At 41.0% G+C, this 20537-nt stretch overlaps 1 protein-coding gene across 3 annotated transcripts in view; it reads left to right on the top strand.

Moving 5' to 3' along the window:
• Positions 1-9633: 9633 nt before the first annotated feature.
• Positions 9634-20537, top strand: part of UBE2E2 (ubiquitin conjugating enzyme E2 E2) — a 388749-nt gene continuing 377845 nt past the window's right edge. Inside the window, exons 1-2 of one of the 3 annotated variants that reach the window (XM_028843152.2) lie at positions 9634-9794; positions 15264-15447. In XM_028843152.2, the coding sequence (XP_028698985.1) occupies positions 15272-15447 (176 nt within the window). In that variant the 5' untranslated portion in view covers positions 9634-9794; positions 15264-15271. 3 annotated transcript variants of the gene reach the window in all.

Raw genomic sequence — 20537 nt, 5'->3', positions numbered from 1 at the left:
GCCTATGAAATCCCCAGAAGTAATCTGTTCTCTACCACTGGCTAAAAGGGGCCTATCTCACCCCCGACTGATCAGCCCCAAATAGTTCTGCACGAATGCCACCAAGCTGCACCACCAGCCAAGCCACTGATAGTGCTGGGGCTACTTCCCACTCTCTGTCAGTTCCCTCAACATGGCAATGCCTGGCTTCTTCCCTTTTATGTGTTACACTGTGCAATTGTCAAACAGATTTTGTGGGCATATGGCTGTTAGTCCTTAGTCATAGACCTTCTTCCCCTTGGACCATAAAAGTCTACTGGAGTTGAATTGAAATAATCAGAAAGCAACAGATTTTATGACTTGCCTAAAATTACCTTTATCCAGTGATACGCTCATCATCCCTAAGCAATCTTCTATGCCTCCAACCTCTTTTTCCTTAGGATCTTTCTTCTCAGGACAATGCTTGGCTCCTCATTTAAATAGGCCACTCCTCCTTAAGAGCTTGCTCTACCACCCTTAGTACATACCTGACATTCTGAATCCTAGGTTGAGACAAATTAGACTCAAGCTGTAGCCTTTCCTTTTTGTTTTTCCCCTATCTGCCCTCCCTGCAATATGATTCTGTGACTGAGGGTTAAGAGCAGAGAAAGAAGAAAATAAAAATAATAGATTAAAAAATGGGTTATGGAGACCAGGTACAGTGGCTCACACCTGTAATCCTAGAACTTTGGGAGGCCAAGGTGGGCAGAACACTTGAGGTCAGGACTTTGAGACCAGCCTGGCCAATACAGGGAAACCCTGTCTTTACCAAAATATACGAAAATTACCTGGGAGTGGTGGTCCACACCTGTAGTCCCAGCAGGCTGAGGCAGGAGAATCACTTGAACTCAGGAGGCGGAGGCTGCAGTGAGCCAAGATTGCGCCACTGCACACCAACCTGGGTGATAGAGTGAGACCCTGTCTCAAAAAAAAAAATGTTCACAGAAGGGGAAAGGAAAAGAATTATGTGATGTGGATGGCTTAATTAAAAATGTTGAGTGGAGGCCGGGCGCGGTGGCTCAAGCCTGTAATCCCAGCACTTTGGGAGGCCGAGATGGGCGGATCACGAGGTCAGGAGATCGAGACCATCCTGGCTAACACGGTGAAACCCCGTCTCTACTAAAAAATACAAAAAACTAGCCAGGCATGGTGGCGGGCGCCTGTAGTCCCAGCTACTCGGGAGGCTGAGGCAGGAGAATGGTGTAAACCCGGGAGGCTGAGCTTGCAGTGAGCTGAGATCCGGCCACTGCATTCCAGCCTGGGCGACACAGTGAGACTCTGTCTCAAAAAAAAAAAAAAAAAATGTTGAGTGGAGTTCAAAAATAATTAAGTGTGATGTTTATACTCTAAATAGTATAACTGAAAGAAATGCTCCTGGAACTTAGCAGTGACAATGTAATTGGTCACTTGACATAAGTTTTCGATGAAAATCTCATTCACAAATCAGGAACAAAATATTCAATAGCTTGCTGATAGTATTTGGAAAACAATTTTTCATACTCATTCAATGCTAATTATAAACTTTGAGAGTCAAATTAAGAATATATTGTATATACACTGAATAAACATATTTACACATACACAATGTGGGTCAACTGATACTCTCCAACTTCTGAGGTAAAAGTAGCTTGTTACCAGTGTCCTTGGCAAAGTCATGCTGAGGATTGATGGAAGGGACAGTGTATGTTTGCCCTCCACTCTGAACAAGAAGAGAGATCAAGCGGATTTAGCTCTTTCATGTGAACTTTCCTTAGAGGTGCACAACTCCTCAGGGATGTAGTTTGGGAACAGGCTGGGGGAAAAGAGGTCAACAGTTTGACTTCTTATGTATTCTTCACAGCATATCGTAGTGGGCCTCTTTCTCTTGCCTGTACAACAGAGAGAAATGACAGGAATTAATAAGAAAGCTAATACTCTACTCACTCTAAGCCTCTGAAGAAGAATTCAGGTATTTATTTTGGCTCTCTGAGGCCAGTCTAATGAAAGTTGAGCCTGGTACAGGATTGAACACATCAACTATTAAGCAAATGGAAGAATTAGAGGCAGGATATCAGTTATAATCAGAAGCTCAAAGCTCAGAAGCTAGGTTAAAGCAGAGATGGTGAGCAACGGCATGAGTGAAGCTCATCCCAGTTAGCAAGTCCAAGATAGTTAGAAGTAGAGTGTGAAACTATGTTTGTGAACGTGGAGTTCTGATGACAAAAGCGCAAGAGGAATGGAAATGCATGGCTTGGATCACACTTTAAGAAAAAAATTTGCCTATCCACTGTGAGGAGTCCAAGTTAGCTGCTGCCAACTGGCAGCTCTTAGTGCCCTCAGGACCCATTTTAGCTTTTGATCCACGGACATGCTCTCCCTAGGCATCCCAGCAAATGACAGAACATGATGGGAGCAGTACAAACTGGCAATTTCTGCCCAGTGCTTATGGGCAATCTTTGCACTGGAACTTCGTTAGGCTGGACGAGACTTCCTCAGCACTGCACTTCAGTATGAGGCTCCTCCTACACACTTCTTCCTCCTTTCTCTCTTTTCACAGCTATCAAACCTGTATTATAGCCTGAAGGATTTCCCTGCCTACTCCTGCTTCCTTTCCCCTTTATCATTCGTATATAAATACATACATTTCTTGCACATCTAACTGCATCTTGGTGCCTACCTCCTGGAGGACTCAGCCAATACAAGGGGGGTTGCTGATGTTCAGGTTTGGATCATAATCCAGAAAGACACAGTCCCAAACGCCATAATCCCAAATGTTGAAGCCCTCAAAGATCAACATCCTTAGACACAAGATGGGAAAATGTAGTAAGAAGTGCTCGTGTTGATGCATATCAAATAACAGAAGAATTTCAAAAAGAGCAGGGCCACATAGAAAATGATTGTGCATGTATTTTTGGAGGAGAGCTATGTCAAAAAAAAAAAAAAAAAAAAAAAAGCAGTTATTCGTTGTGATGCAAGACTTCAAACTATAGTTAATGATTGTGAAAGTCAGCCGGGTCTTCTGGGACCTTATCTGTGCAATTACCCATAATCTATCCTTGTAATACACTGTTTCGTATGTTGAATTTTCTTTGACTTCCTGGGCTCAAGCAATCCTCCCACCTCAGCCCCTTGAGTTGATGGTATAGGTGAGCCACTGCCTCTTTCTTCTTATTTTAAGTTTTTTTCCCCTATTATTTTAAATTGTCAACTTTTTTTTTTTTTGACAATTTGCTATGCTATGTATTTCATCTTGGCATCATCTCCAATACTTGATGTATAAATTGTGTAGAGACTTTTAGAGAGTTCTAATTTGTTTTATGCATCTTTTGCAAATTTGACTCCATGAGAGTGAATTACTACGATGATTTGCATGTAAGTATTGTTCATGTAGGTAAAAACATTGAAACTTCCTTAATAAATGAAAAGATGCCTTTTTTTGTACATTTGATTTGCAAAAAGTAAAATTTCCCAAGATCTCAGCTCTTTGGGCAACTGCATATGTGGTGGTGACCCACTGAGGTTTTTGACTGATTTCTTCAAAAGATTTAGGTATTTGTCATGGTATTTCAGGATGACCACAATAATTCAGCTTGGTGCACTCACTTACCAACCATAGTGATATGTTTACACATTCCCTTCTTTGACCTATTTATTTATGAATAATAAGGCTTGTCTGCTCATAACTGTGATACTCATGTGACTGTCATTAGTACACCTGAGTGTTGCAAAAATATGTATTGCCTATTTTATTGTTAAACTGGCCTATGAAGTGCTCTGTTGTATTTTTATGTTTCTCAAATAAATCCTCCTTTTAAAATGTAAATAAATGTTTTGTTTTTTTCAGAATTATATTCTTGAGATTTTGATCTTTCTGGGTTGTGATTTTCAGGATTTTGGACTTTAGAGATTTTAGTCTTTTAGGATTTTTGGGATTACGGCATTTGGAATTGTCTTTTGAGATTATGATCAGCTCCCCCAGAATTTGAGGATACAACCTGACTAGAACCAGGCTAGTAAGATAAATCATCAACTGGGGGCCTTGACACTTGGCTTCTCTGATAGTGCTGGTTTTTCATTTGACCCTGGTTTGCATATTAATCCCAGAGACTTTAAACAAATGACTTACCTACAGAATCCTCATAGTAAGCCCTGGTCAAAAGAAAAACAGAATAGAGAGCAAAAGAGAAAAGAGTCTTTATTCTTCTCCATTCATATAAGTTGTGCCTTCCTCTGGATATGTAGGTATACTAAAAATCATTGAATTATATACTTTAAATTGGTGAATTGTATGGTCTGTGAATTATATCTCATAAAGCTGTTATTTAAAAATTGTACACTTCCTAGTATAGAAGGTAGTACTAAGATATATGTGAAAGAAAATAAAAGCAATAAGATAATGACAGCCAAAAAAAAAAAAAAGTTTTTTCAGACTCAGCATGGTAGCTCACACCTGTAATCCCAGCACTTTGGGAGGCTGAGGTGGGAGGATTACTTGAGGTCAGGAGTTTGAACTAGTGAAACCCAACATGGTGAAACTCCGTCTCTACTAAAAACACAAAAGTTAGTTGTTGGGCCTGGTTGTGGGTGCCTGTAGTCCCAGCTACTCAGGAGGCTGAGGCAGGAAAACCACTTGAACCCAGGAGGCGGAGGTTGCAGTATGGGACTCCAGCCTGGGCAACAGAGCAAGGGTCCATCTAAAAAATAAAAATGTTTTCTCATTTGGTCATATTTAAAAAGATTTCACATTTTTTCTTTCTAGAGCCTGCAGAGAAGGCCAGAGGGTTCATGAAATATTGGAAAATATTCATTAGTATACTTTCTGAATTCATAAAACATAGTAAAGAGCTTATGTATTCTTTGAAACGGTTGTTGATATGAAGGACGTGAAACAGTTACACCCATCTCCACAATTCTGTAGTTTGGGGAAATGGCAGCTGAAAAAACAGGTATATATTTATTAATTCAACCAACCCTTCGGGGATGCTTTTCCTTTTTACTAATGTGTAGATGTGGAGATAAATAAGGTATGGTGTATGCCGTTCAGAAGTTCACAGCAAAGTAAAGAATGCAGGCTTTTAAACAGTGTAACGTACAGGGAGACATGCTGTGTGGCTGACCTAGAAGACTATTTGCAAGAGAAAGTGGCAAACTCAAGTGAGAGAATTACACCTAGACTTGAGGGTGAGATGATCTCCCTCTTATCAAAGCACCAGGAAGACTAGTAGCTCACACTTCTATTGTACTTACTTTGCTTCACGTCTATTCAAGTTGCATACATATATTAACTCATTTAATCTTCCCTCTGACCCTATATAAGAATTGGCCATTCAAATAAGCCCCATTTGTGGGGGAGAACTCTGAGACAGTAAGAAGTTAAGCCACTTGCTCATGGTCACATAAGCAGCAGTGGAGCCAGGATCTAGAAACCAGACAGCTCAGTTCCAAAGCATTTCTGCAATGCCCAGGAAAGGCACCAACCAGGGAAAGGCTTATACCATCTGTTTCTTTCTGAGGTTTCTCCATGTTAAGGTTTCTCCATATTTTTATTTATTGCACTAATAGTATTATAATAACTACAACAAAGAAAACCTCAACTACAATCTCATTGCTCAACAAATCTCTGATTCTTTCCTTTCTGTTTGGTTAGTCCTCTCCAGAGCCAATTCTTCCTTTCTTCCTCCTGTGTTGTCTAAAGACAGCCCCTCAGAACCACTTTTCTTTTTTTTTCCTGGCCTGTGCTGTCTCTTGAGATTCTTTACTTATGTCTCAGTACCTCCTTGAGCCTCTATGTTTGTAGTTACTGGGAAGTTAGATGCAATAGTCCATTTCAGGAGTCAGTGGGACTCCTCGCCCTGGAAGAACTACCACGACAGCAACCTCCTTGGGGAACTTCATCATTAGTGAGCAGAGAGCATGGTGTAGTAGTCATCCATTGATGCATAACAAATTACCCTCAAAACTTAGTGACCGAAAACAACAAACATGATCTTCAGGTTCCAGAGTGGCTTAGCTGGGTGTTTCTGGCTCAAGGTCTTTCAAGAGGTTGCAGTTAAGATGTTGATCGGGGCTTCATTGTCTGAAGGCTTAGCTAAGGCTGAAGGATCTGCTCTCAAGTTTACACATGTGGATGTTAGCAGATCTTCTTTTTTAGTCACATGGGCCTCTCCATACGGCTGCTCACTATATGGCAGCTAGCTTTCCCCAGAGTCAGTGACAGCAGAGAGAGAGAGAGAGAGAGAGAGAGAGAGAGAGAGAGAGCGAGTGAGAGGGAGCACATCAACGTGTGCACAACCAAGATGGAAGCCCTAAACTAATCTTGGAAGTGACATACCCTCACTTCTCACAGCATTATACCAAACCTAGCATGACGTAGGAGGGGATTACACAAGGGTGTGAATACCAAGAGGCAGGGATCAGTGGGACATCTTAGAGACTGATTACCATACTCGGGCAACGTCTAGGGGTGAGAGGAGCAGCCCCACTTCTATGTTTGCATCTTAATTTACATGAATGGCAGCCCCTGACATTTTGCAGTATACAAAATATACGATCATACATAGTGGTCCAGGTAGCAGTTCCTGAACAAGTGGGGAAGTCAGGGGAATTTGTCCTCAGTACGCTTCTATTCGCTGTTAGAACTTCATTTATTTGTTTATTTATGAAACAAACATTTTTTTAAAAGCATCTGGTTGTACCTTTGTGTTGGTACTGAACTAGGTAGGTAATGGGGTTACAGTTCTAATGGAGTTTCAATTTTCCTACACCACTGTTGCCCTTAAGTATCCAAAACATTTGGGGTGACTACAGCCTCCCTCAAGCCAGACAGTACGCAACAGATCATTGTTTTCTATCCCATTCTCGCAGGGCCCTAATCTTTGGAAAACCTGAGCTAATATGATGTTTCTTTCCAAGGGTATAATATAAATATGTAACAACCCCTGATAATTGGGTGCCTAACAAGAAAAGAAGTTGCCTAAACAAGCAGCAGGGCTCTACCAGTATAACGCTGCTGCTAAAATTCAGCACAGTTCGCCCGAGAGCGGTCTTTTCCATCACCCATCCATCCAGTCAAACTGGAAAACTAACTGTGGCTCTACTTACTCACGAAGTTGGCAGGAGCAACGTTTTAAGAAGGACTCTTCAAAAAACATTCCCATTTGCCAGTTTCAGGGGGAAAAATGTAGGCTCTAAATTAAAGCTCAGAAATAAAAAAATGTAAGAAAGGAGTGAGTTCATGATGACAGACTGATGGACCAGAGCAGAAAATATAAGGAAGGTGAGCTATTTGTCTCGGAGACCAAGTGTGCGCCACAGAAGAGACAAATGGAGAAAATCAAATAAATATTTATGTTTGTAACACCAGACTCATGGTAAAGTGTCCTTAAGTTCAGACTCCAGAGTCAAACTGCTGATTTCAAGTCAGCTCTGCTCCTCACTAGCTATGTGATGTGGGTGAGTGACTTAATCCCTCTGTACCTCAGTAGTCTTATCTGTACAGTGGGGCTGACTGCATAAAACCAACCTATGTGGTGGTTGTGACCCAGTATAACTGAAGTGCTTAGCATGCTGTCTAGCATAAATTAAGAACACGGTAAGCACTAATTATTATTACTGAAGAAATCAGAACAATACCTACTATGTCATCAACTGAAAGAGACCAACTTCATTCACTCGATCATTATCTATTGAATATATAGAGCACTGAACCCCAGACGACAAAATCCTTTTTCTCAAGGTGCTTTTATGTGGGAGGGCCGGGAGAGGGAGGAAAAAGAAAGCAGAAGGGGGAAACTAATAAATAAGTAAAAAAATGTATTATGTCAGGTGGTGATCATGGAGAAAAATAAAGCAGAGGATATGGATAGGAAGTTCTGGGGGAGGAGTGGGAGGGAAGAATGTTCTAGACAGAGGAAATAGCAAGTACACAGGTCTTGAGGCTGAGGAATGCTTGGTGTGTCTGTCCATAACTACAAGGCGGGTGTGGCTGGAAGGAGAGGAGGATGGAGTGAAATCGTACAGCTTGAGGTCAGAGGAATCCTGCCTGGGAATGGTGGGCAGATCATGCAGGGCATGTGTCCATATTCAGCACTTTGGCTGTTGCTGTATGATGGGAAGCCACTGGAATTTTTGAGAAGAGAGACATAATCTAATCTTTGTTTTTTAAGGACAGTCAGCTGTGTGTAGGTGTGGGGGAGGGAGGGGCGGAGAGTGGGAGGTAGACAGATCAGGTAGGACATAATTATTGAGAGATGATGGCTTAGACCAGGACACCAGCAGTGGGGAGGGGAGTGAGGAGTGGACATTTTCACCGTATATTTGTGAAAGCAGAGTCAACAGAATTTGCTGACGAATATGATGCTGAGTGTAAAGCAGAGAAGGTTCAGAGATAGGGAAGTTCTGAGGACAAGGATTTTTCTCTTTTATTCAATGTCATATACCTACCCCCTAGACAGTGCCTGGCATCAATAAATGTTCCTTGAATAAACGAAAAGGGTAACTGATTTGTATTAAATCCATTTTGAACTTAGTAAATAGCAGTTAAAACATCCACAGTCAAACGAAGTACTGTAGCAACCATAATTTCAGCAATTAAGCAGTGAAAGGTCTTCCAATCCTTTCCTCCACAAAGATCGAAGTTAACTTTGCTGCATCGCTGGACACCCCGTTGCCAACGACCCAGCACTCCCTTGGTAAGTGAGGCTGGAGGTGGGGGTGGGAGAAATTTCGTGGAAGCTAAGTTTGCAAAGCAGGTACATTTTTTTTTTTTAAACGGTTATTTGGGGTGAGGAGTAAAACAGAACCTAATGTTCCCTCAGGCCACCTACAGCACTGCTACTGTTCCCATATCCCTCAACTGGGCATGAAGGCAGCTTCCCACTCACTCTGACAGTGGCGCACCCTGTACCCCCCACCTCTCTCTTCAATACCCCAGGGCTAAACGGCCCGAGGCTCCTCTCTACCGGCTGGTGTGCATTCTGGGCCAGGGCGAGCCAAAAGGCAGAAGGGCCTTCGTGCTGCAGTGTCGGGTGAAGAGTCAGGCTTAGCCTGGACGAACTTTCCAGGCCAATGTGAAGTTTTCCTATCTTGGGTACATGCGGGCCCCACGCGTCTGCGAGTTTGGGTTAGTGTGTCAACAGGGTCAGTCCCGGTAGCTACTTTGCGAAAGCTTCGAGGCGAGCGTGAAGTCAAGGGCTGCAGTGGATGGGGGTGAAAGGCCTCCTCGCCCCACTGCCTGCACCGTCTTGGGGCAACCCCCAACCCCCAGCCGGCATTTCCCTTTAATGCGCGTGCCCGTCAAGGTCCTTGCGTCCCCTCCCCTCAAGCCACCCCGTCGGCCTCGGTTTCCCCCACTTCTCTCCCTCCTTGTCGTTCCTTCCCCGTGGGACGCCCCTCGCCCACCCCCGTCAGAGCCCGGCCTGCGCGCGGGACCCAGCTGTCACTTTACTTTTCCACGCCGCCTCCCCACCCCCTCTCCCGACCAGTCGGGCAGCCCGCCCGGGCGCGCGCCCGCCCCCGCCCCCTCGCGGCCGCGCGCCGGAGGAGGAGGGGCGGGGGAGGAGGTAGGCGCGCGGCGCCGCACGGCCGACGTGGGGCTCGCGCTCTCGCGGTCTCTCCCAGGCGGGTGCGCGGGGACGCGCACTCGCGGGTGCGCGCGCGGACGGCCGGGCGGCGGCGGCTCCCGGAGGTGGTGGCTTCACTTTCCAGGACTCAGGGGCAGCCACAGCGACAGCCGCGGGCAGCAGCCTCAGGAGCCGGAGCTGGAACGGCCGGGGGCGGCGGCAGCGGCGGCGCTGAGGGTGAGTCCGGGCGGGCGCGAGCGCGGCGGGGACAGGCGTGGTCGGGTGCGTGGTGCGTGGGTCCGGCTTTCGGTGACTAGACGGTCCGCAGGGGACATCCCGTCCCTGGGGCCTCCCCAGTCTCCCTCCCCCTCGCGCGTCGGCAGCTCTCTCCCCGGGCTTCGGCTCCAGCCTGCGACCTGCACGGACACCCCCCTCAGGTATTCGCTCGGGCCGCGCCGGTGCCTCCCCTCCTCGGGCGTCCTCCCTCTCGCTGGCGTCCTCCTCACTTCCCCGACCTCCCTTCCGCGCCGCAGGTCTCTGCTTACACCGCTCGTGTCCTAGTTCCCTCCTTCCTCGCTCCCCGGGCCCGGTTCCCTGCGCCCCCTCCCGCGAGCCTCCTGCCCCCGTTTCTCGCCCTTTCTACCCCTCCCCCTCCTTCCCATCCCCCCTTCTGCCTCTCCTCTCCCTGTCCTCCTTCTACCCCCTTCCGTTCTCAGTTCCCCATCCTTCTCCACCCTCCCAGCGCCTGCCTTCTCCTAGCCGCATCCTGGAACTAAGTCTTTGCAAAAGTACAGGATAAATGTCACGGTGGAAAGTGCCCGGCTTGATCTTTTGCTATTTTCCCTAATTGCATAATTGCTGCACATGGTGTCTCTCCTGGCGAGTGCCGGGTCTGGCTCCTCCGCCGCCGCACCCGGGTGGCCCGCCCGGAGAAGACCTTGTGGGGTGTATTTGTGTGTGTCCTGGTGTGGGGTGTGTGTTGTATTTGTCTTTTGTGATCCCTGGCGCTTGTCACAGTTTGGATCCGAAGCCCATTTTTCTCTGGTCTCTTCTCTGCAGCCCCCACTGGCCTGGTTTGAAACTGGATTCCCTCTGTCCTCTCCCCCTTCCCCCCCACTCCACTTCTCCCCCTCTTTTCTCCCCTCTCTCTCATAATGTTTTGATCTTTTTGCCCTTTACAATTTCTAATGAAGATAAAGCGTGGCTTCTTGTGGCTTTTTTTTCCCACGACCAACCAGAAATGTCCAATCCATCTTCCCTTAAGGAAATTAAGGCCGCTTTAGAAAGACATCATCCTGTGCTCGGTGGCTGTTTAGACCTATTTGCATGTTTTCTAAGATTCATCGTTTTGTATTGTGTATTCTTGAGAGTCTACTCAAATATTTTCATTTAAAAGTACGAAAGGAAGTGCTAAGGTTTACCCTCAAATTATCTCGCGGTTCTAAAAGATTTTACACTCTTCTTAGTTTTTAATCCCTGATTCTTTAAAAAGTATGTTTCTAGATATGTAATAATTCAGTCTGCACTTTGTGAATCTAAATATTTGCCTTTGCTACGGCAATTTGGATGCTCCTTGTCTCTTTGGAGTTCTGTATGTGGGCTGATGCTGAAGATAGAGTGTTTTCATATAATGCTATACCCCATTCTGTTTCCCCTGCAGCACCTTTTACCCCCAAATCAGGTGTTCCACTATTATTTTCTGCATAAATATCTTTGCAGTTAAATTTAAAGCTGAATATTGCTGTGTGCATATACTATGTATTTATTTTACATTTTAGAAAAGTTTAGAAACATGAGTAGGAAGACAGCAAGATCTATATGACAGAATTAAACGCTTTCCTGTTATAAAAGCTCAAATGAACCCTTGGTTTTGCAGTTTTATACTAGTAGATACTGTTATAAGGCTTACCTGCATAGTAGGCTGGATTTATGAAATGACTATAGTTGCCTTTATGTAGTCAGTAATATTTCAAGCCAAATCATTTCATTTTTATGGAACACGTGTTTATGGAACACGTGAGTTTCGTTCACTGTATGTTGCTAATTTCCAGGACTGTAATTACAACATAGGGTACATAGCTAATACAAGCTTAGACAGTTTGTGTTGAAGAAGTAATAGAATGTAAGCCTCTTAACATAGTTTGAGGAAGGACTGCCTATTTTATGTTTAAAAATTAAGTTTTACTTTGAGTTACGAAGCAAGCATATTAATTTATATATCTCAATATCTTTGAAACTATCATTGGAGAGTAGCTCTTTGTTTATAACCCTGGGATTTAAGTTTATCTTCCCTGTAGATTAGATAATGGGATCAGATTAACTGTTTAGGAATTAATTTTAAAATGCTAATTTAGAAGATAATGTTTAAAGAATTTTAATTCAGGAATTTTTATTCATTTGTACTTTAGAGAGACAAGACATCAATTTTACCCTTATGACTAATTAAATTGATTTATAGACTACTTTTTCTTCATAAAAATTCATTGCACCTGAGTGGCACAATAATTTTTTTCTATAGTTTTTTTGTAAGCAAGCATTCAAAAAACAAACCGAGGAGAAGCTCCTCTTATTGATATTTGAAAAAGAGATGTGAAAACGTTATTTCTGAAAGTTCCTATAGTGGTTATCAGTGGCCTCAGATGGATTTATCATTTGTAGGTTAACATTTGGATGAAATAGGTGTCTTAAGTCGAAAGTGGAAATAATTCTTTTCCTTAATGTGAAACTAGAAATTACGCCTCTATTGGGGAATTTCTAATAGTATTTTTATTAGTTCTCTAGTGAGACTAATTTTTACTTTAGTCTTCCTCTGATATTCAGCAGTAGTTTATGAAATTTGGGTTTCAGATTATGGTTCAGATGACATCATTGAGCAATCTTTTTAAGTAATTATATAACTCTGGCATTCGATAGTATGTGAATGCACATAAATAAGAATATTAAGAATGTGTGGTTTTATAACGAATGTGATACACAACTGAAACTCTCGGCATAGTTTAGTAAATCATAGTTTATTAAACTGAAGCTGCAGCCTCAGTATAGAGAATATTATTTCATTGAGGTTCCCATATATTTATCATGGAACAGATTGCTCCTGGTTTAAAATGTATAAAATGATTTCTCACTCATTTCACATTTCTTAAGGTATCGCTGGCAGCATTTTGCTGTATCTGAGCACCTTTCCCTGAGGATTGTTCTCGTTTTCACTGTCATGCGTGCTGCCCTAACTGATATGCCATTATGTACATACTTAGAAGGTTTTAAACTTCTGATATATTTTAACTGAAAGAGGTAAGGTGAAAAAAAAATTAAATCCAAGAATGAGAATTTAGAATAAAATAAAAATGAAAAAAAGCAAGAAATATGTTATGACTTTTAGAGCTAGATGTGAAACATACTGATAAAAAATTTCAGTATTCTATTAAGTGACTTTAGTGCTCATAAAAGATGTCACAGCTGTGGAGACTGGTGCTCTCCATTTACAGAATAGGTAGAAAAGTAGTCAGCTTTTCCATTAGTATGTTTCAGAGCTGTTGAGGCAGACCTGTTTTTGTGTGGCATGAGGAGCTGTTGGGGTTGAAGGGGTGCTGGTGGTGGTGTGTGTGGCGTGTCAGTGAAAGGATTCACTATTTTCTGTTGACTCTTTGCGGCTCTGTGCTTCGTGATGCCTCCATTCTTTTGCAGTGCTTTTTGGTTTGTCTTACAAAAATTTCAGTCTATTAAAGATCGGTGTTACAACATTGCTTTGGCTTGGAGCAGACTACAAGTTAAATCTTTAGTAATGATGAATTTTCATCAGTGTCAAATAGCTATCCATTTGGACTAAATTGTAGTAATTAAAAATTTTGCTTTGTTTGAGGTATCTTTACCTATTCTTATTGATCATATCAGAAACAGTTTTATTTCAAGTCGTAATTTGAATAAGAATAATCAAAAGGATCCATTTCAAAAGGAGTTTGTTCAGTGTACCTCTAATTTTTAAAGGTATTTTTTTTGTTGTTAATGGTACTTGTTAAGTATAGGTATTTGTTTTTAAAGAGGTGTCTGAGAAGGTAGCTATACAGTGCTCAAAGTGATTATTAGGTGACAAAACTGTGGTGAGCACAAGACCTTTTAGAGTCTGGGCATGGGTTTTGTTGGTTCAGTTCTGGATTTGTCAGAACACTGTAGGCTAGTCAGCTCGTAAGGGATGTATTCGTAGTCATCAAACTCAGAAATTGATTATGGTAGAATGACAGTTGAGAAGAGATACTCCTCTTCTCTTACTGGAATTGTTTGTGTCTCCTGTCTAGATTATAACAGCTACCTAAATATCAAGCTATTGAGGAAATTGAGTTGGTAATCAGAGCTGCTTGGGGAGCCTGAACTCAGAGCAAAGGGAATTTGAATGCCTTGAGGGATATTTTAGCCAGACTGTGGGGAAAAGAAAAAAAAAAATTCTTCAGTGTCTCGCCATCTCTTGTGAAATATGGTTGCTTTAGTATATAGCTGAATCAGTGCTGATGCCGTCGTATGGTTCAATTTTTATTTAGAATCATGCAGTCATGCAGGCCTCTGTGTTCTTCTGTTATCACAAAGGTTACTTAAAACAATTTACTAGTTTGGAGAATTTTAACCTTAGCCCAGCTCTGAGGATGTATTGATGGAATAGGGATTTGAAAGAATCCTCCCATTTTTCTGTTCCCACAACTATTTGTACTAACCTTCGTTTTTGTACTTAGCAAGTTGGCTAGTCCAGGTTTTTCACAGTTGTGGGACCAAAGGGTTTAGCACAGCACCTGGTAGAGAGTAGACCCTTAGTCATTTTTTTCTTATTTTTTGTAACAGCATTATTGATATGTGATTCACAGACTATAAAATTTACCGTTAAAAAATGTACAACTCTGTAGTTCTTAGAATATTTATTATTAGAATTGAGCAACATTATCATTATCTAATTTAAGAACATTTTTATCACCCCACAGGGAAGCATCCTACCCATTAGCAGTCAGTCTTCACTGCTCTCCCCTCACTCCCTGGCAACCACTTACCCATTTTATTTTATTATTATTATTATTTTGTTTTGAGACAGGGTCTCTCTCTGTCACTCAGGCTGGAATGCAGTGGTATCAATCATATTTTTATTTTTTGTAGAGATCGAGTCCTGCTATGTTGCCCAGGCTGGTCCTGCCTGGGCTTCCCAAAACATTGGGATTTACAGGCGTGAGATTTACTACTGAATTTGATGTTTATGAATTTGCCTATTCTGGACATTTTATCTAAATAGTCAGCTTGTGGTCCTTTGTGGCTGGCTTCTTTCACTTACAGAATGTTTCAAGGTTCATCCATTTTGTAGCACGTAGACACTGTATTTCATTCTTTTTTATGGCTAACAGTACATTATGTGAATATACTACTACATTTTGTTTATCCATTCATTCGTTAGTGGATATTTGAGTTGTTTCCAGTTTTGGTTATTATGAATAATGTTGCTGTGAACGTTTCATGTATAAATTTTGTATGTTTTTGTTTTACAATACATTTTGAATGGATGAAGGAAAAGTTTTAGCAAGTCCCAAAGCTGCATTGTTTTGTAAATGACCAATTTAATCCGTTTTATATTGAGATTTACTTGTTTTACTTTGAGATTCATTCTCTGTGTTCTGGAGGTAGCTTACTGTAGTCGTCCTCACAGCTGAATAAATGATTTTTGATTCTTTAATCCAGGATCTAAAATGTCCACTGAGGCACAAAGAGTTGATGACAGTCCAAGCACTAGTGGAGGAAGTTCCGATGGAGATCAACGTGAAAGTGTTCAGCAAGAACCAGAAAGAGAACAAGTTCAGCCCAAGAAAAAGGAGGGAAAAATATCCAGCAAAACCGCTGCTAAATTGTCAACTAGTGCTAAAAGGTATCTCAGTTATTATAACCTTTTTATTTTTGGTATCAGTTTATCATCTTAAGTTCTATTTTTCTCTTGCATTTAATCATTTTTTCCGTGATTGTCAGCCATGAACTTCGTGGATTTTTCTTTCCCTTTCAAGATGATCTCTTTTACATGGTTTTAGCCATAGGGAACTTCAGTATTTAAAGTCAGTTAAATGGCATGGCAGATTCATAAAATACATTTCCATAGTGTGTTTGTGTGTTTGTGTATTATTAGGGAAGCATATACAGGGCGTGCATGTAAAGTTGCAGTGGTTTCATTTATGGTTACTTGACCATAAATATTTTTTTTCTGTTCCGTAACACAGAATAGAGATTAGGAATCTTTTGAAGTGGTTATTGAGTGAGTGATAGTTTATTTTCCACTACTCCCAGTTGGTAGAGTCAGAAATGCTGACATTAGCGACAAGTGCATCTTGGTTTCATTACATTAGTCAGTGGATCCATCTTGATACAGATTTTTCTCTTTCTCTGGAGAATAGATGGATCTGGAAAGTAGGTATTTGAATGGTCTTCTTTTGGTACATCAATCTCTTAAAATGATTGGCATGTCAATGGACTTAGAGGGAATCTGTTTTGATATTGTTACATTATAGAATATCTCTTGGAAAATAATTTGAAAGATAAAGTAGTGTCTTTTGTGATCCTGTGATTTTATGTTCTTGCTTTGTTTTCATATGTTTTATATTGCCCAAATAGGAAGTATAAATAAAAGCAATCTGTAACTTTTAGGCATAGTGGAATGCCTGAATGTTGAATTACAGCTTTATATGTTATTTTATGGTGTGGATTAAGGGGAACTCCTTTCTCAAAGATAAGAAATCATTATTATGTTCTAGTAGACCTTGTTTCCCTTTGGCTTAGTCAGTCTACAGGATTGGAAAGAACCTTCTCAGGCCCCTTGGTGAGAGATGTTGGAGGATGGTGAGTGGTTATTCCAAGGTACTAGAGTATTCAGTTTCCCTTTCCTGGGGGTGTATTGCTGATCTCTGTTGAAGGAGCTGTTTGAAAGTCAGAGAGCCCTGAACTTTAAACTTTTAGACCTGTGTACTAGAACATGCCAGGGTGGGGAAGAGGGTTCAGTTTGTTTTGCCATCACACCGCAATTACAGGGGACTCAGCTGGCTGACCCTTCTGTTGCCAGACCACGACACAAATGACCTGCTTAGAGGTGACCTGGGAAATGGGGGGTGGGGTTAGGATGGATAAGAAAGGTGAGGAGTAGAGAAAATGTGACATTTAGGTGAAAGAAGGAAGTCGATGTGGGTGGAAAGGAGATGTTCAGGTACAGATTGTAGTTCCATGTAGATGCGGAAAATCTAATTCAGTCCTCAGTGTCTGATTGGGTTGTTACAGGGCCTTTTCAGTTTGTCAGAAAAGGGCAAGGATTGGTTGGCCAGGTCCTTGGGGAATAGGGTTCTGCTGGGCCTGTGCTTTATTTTGTGATTGCTAGTTAGCAAAGTTACCTGTTGTGGTGAGGCTCTGCCTTTTCCCCTAACTGGGAGCACCACTATAATATACCTTAAAATCATATTTCTTGCATGATATGCCAAAGATCAAATTCTGCTTATGAAAGATGTACTGCTTTATGTGTGAACATGAGTTTTTCAAGTACATGGGTCATCTTTATTTTACTCTACACTATATGTAGAAAGTACAGATTATTCAAACCTAATGATAGATTTCATGAGGGAAAAATACGGAAGATGTGTTTCTGCTCTGTACATAGGAGATACAACCTAGTTTAGAGATAGTGTATGTACAGAGCACAGGACAGTGCCTGCCTGCCAGTAAATAGTAAGTGGTTGTATTGCGTTGGTGAAAGTAAGAAGTCTCTTTTGAGTTGCTTCCTGGCTGAAAGAATCCCTCTGTTGGCAAATTCCTGTGAATCTGTGATTTTCAAGTTGTGGTTCATGATCTTCCTCTAGAAAGGTCTTCAGTTGGTTTTTGGGTGACACTGTATGAAGTGATGTAATTATTTACTATTTATTTTAAATATAAAAATGCGGCTTTGCTACTAATTTTTTAATTAAAAAAAAAACTTATTTTCCCCTCTCTCTTCCTCCGATTCAGCTGATAGGGAAGTTGTTGGTTCTTTGCCATTTCTGCTTAACTTAGGAAAAAAATTGGGAATTATGAGAACAGAGGACCCCACATCTTTTAAGTTCACTGTCATATCCACAGTACCTAGCAGAGTGCAGTCACAATATTTACTTACTGGTTACCTTGGAACCCTGAGCTTATTTTAGGGATTGGATTTTCCATGGATATTAGCATCTTAGTACTAGTGTGTTCAGAAGATTAAAAGTTAGAGGTAGTTTCAAAATAAATTTTATTTCACACTTTTTTGTTGATGATCATTTTTATTCAGATGAGAAGTCTTTCCCAAATAGTGTCATTTTATGAGAAAGAGTAGCATTGAAGAGCTTGAACTCTAGAGACAGGATCTACGTTTGAATCTAGGTTCTAGCATTTAGTAGCTATAGCTCTGTGGTCTTTTTTTTTTTTTCTTTTTCTTTCTTTCTTTTTTTTCTTTTTTCTTTTTCTTTTTTTTTTGAGGCAGAGTCTTGCTCTGTCACCCAGGCTGGAGTGCAGTGGTATGATCTCCAACTCTTGGGCTCATTCAATCCTCCCACTTCAGCCTCCCAAGTAGCTGGGATTACACAGGTGTGTCACCACACCAGGCTAAATTTTTAATGTATTTTTTGTAGGGACGGGAGTCTCGCTGTGTTGCTCAGGCTGGCCTTGAACTCATGGTTGCAAGCGATCCTCCTGCCTTGGTCTCTCAAAGTGTTGGAATTACAGGCATGAGCCACTGTGCCTAGCCTCTGCGATCCTGATGTATAATTTAACAGCTCGGCCGGGCGCGGTGGCTCAAGCCTGTAATCCCAGCACTTTGGGAGGCCGAGACGGGCGGATCACAAGGTCAGGAGATTGAGACCATCCTGGCTAACACGGTGAAACCCCGTCTCTACTAAAAAAAATACAAAAAAAAACTAGCCGGGCGAGGTGGCGGGCGCCTGTAGTCCCAGCTACTGGGGAGGCTGAGGCAGGAGAATGGTGTAAACCCGGGAGGCGGAGCTTGCAGTGAGCTGAGATCCGGCCACTGCACTCCAGCCTGGGCGACAGAGCGAGACTCCGTCTCAAAAACAAACAAACAAACAAAAAACAGCTCAAGCCTCAATTTCTTCTTTCGTAGAAGGAAGATGATAATGGTACGCTGTTCACAAAGTTCTCATGAGGACTAAATGTGATAAAGCATTTATTCGGCACATAGTAAGCTCTCATAAACTGATGCTGTCACTAATAGACTTTATGTCAGTTAAAGTCTGCAATGATATTTTCCAAGTCTGTTTGGTACAAACTTTGGAAAAATGAGGTATATATTAACCTTGGAGGCAGTGCTGTTGTCAAACTAGAAATACTCAGATGCCGTAATTAAATACTTTTTGTAGTGACTTAGGAAAGTGCTTGCACATAGGTGCTCAGTTGTTATATGAAATGTACTATTAATAATTGCTGTAATGCAGTAATTATAGAATTAATAAGCTGATATAGAAATATGATTTGAAAAATCTCATTTGTGATATTACAGAAGAGTGATATATAATACAGAAAACATTTAAGTGGGTATTTAAACAGTAGTAGAAATTAATTTCTGTCTCAGAGTTAAAGGAAAGATTACAGTTACATCTTACATGCATTTTTGCTTTTCTTTGGCAAGAGTTTGTTTCTTAAAAAATTGTCATGCTCTTATCACAGCCTGTTCTCTTGATATGTCTATATCACTCTTGTTATATTTGCAAGTCTGTAGTTGGACTATATCTGCAGTGACAGATTTAGATTATTTTGATTAAATTGACTAGTGAGTTCAATAAAACATCTATTTTGAGATCTTCATTGAATTTATTCTGCTGCTTTTATGGGTTGATACATCTGTAAATGTGAATTTTAAATCATATTTATTCTAAATTAACTTTGTTCAGAGTAGACATGGTGATTTTATTTTTGGACACTCAATATGATACTGTTCGAGGTGTAGTTTTTGGTTTCAGACTCTAAATTTTTGTTAGGTTGAAAAATTGATTCCACTGTATTCCAGTTTGAACTTTTATCTTACGGGCTCTTGTAAGTTTGTTTTCCACATGAGAATGAAATAGTACTTTTATAGATAATCTTTTGTAATTACTGTATTTTATTCATTCTAAATGCACTTTTTAAAACTTTTTAATGTTTCTGAAATTGGGACACATCTTAAAATTTATGTGCACTATTATTGATGGTGTGTCTTAAAATCAATGATCTTTTAGAATCATATGTATGTAGTATATACCACCATCCAGAATGAAACTCTAGACTTCTTATTTGCGATGGCAATGTGTTTTCTAAAGATTGCTTTGACATTTAAAAAATTTTAATTATTAGTTGCATGACACTTTCTTGAGAATAAGGTCATTTTGGAAGGTTTTTGCTAGGTGATTCAATTGATTAGAATAGAGGGTTTTTAGGTTGACTGAGGATTGTAGTCTGTAAGGGAATATAGAAAGTTATCTAGATGAGATTAAGGGTTTTTAAAAAATTCCTGCTAAGAAATTACTTTGCAAATCTACATATCCACACATTCATGTTCTACTTGGCTCTGAGTAAATTTTTGAATTTTCTTTAACCCAAGAAATGTATGTGTGTGTTTTAAACATGTTAGTACATATACACTGCTTCATTTTTCTGAACCCCTTTTCCAATATATTGATGTTAAAATGAGAGTTTCATATCCTCTCTTTTCTGTATAATTTTGGTACCATATTCTTCATTTAAGTCTGAATGAATCATGATTGTTATGATTCCTCTCCCCTGCTATTTTTTTAAAGCAAATAACAATCCCACACAGTACTCTTATTGTACTCTTATCATTCGTTCCTGGAACAGTTAAGGTATAAGGTAGAATAATATACATTGAAATTTAATTTGTCTATTGCTTGTGACTTGTCTCAGTAACAATAGGCAGTTGCTGACTTCTGTATCATACTAACCTAAGAGGTGACACTGCCTTATGGA

The sequence above is a fragment of the Macaca mulatta genome, chromosome 2 (assembly GCF_049350105.2).
Source record: "Macaca mulatta isolate MMU2019108-1 chromosome 2, T2T-MMU8v2.0, whole genome shotgun sequence".
Lineage (NCBI taxonomy): Eukaryota > Metazoa > Chordata > Mammalia > Primates > Cercopithecidae > Macaca > Macaca mulatta.
Note: the sequence above shows the minus strand (reverse complement) of the source record. Positions and strands in the feature narration are given on the sequence as shown.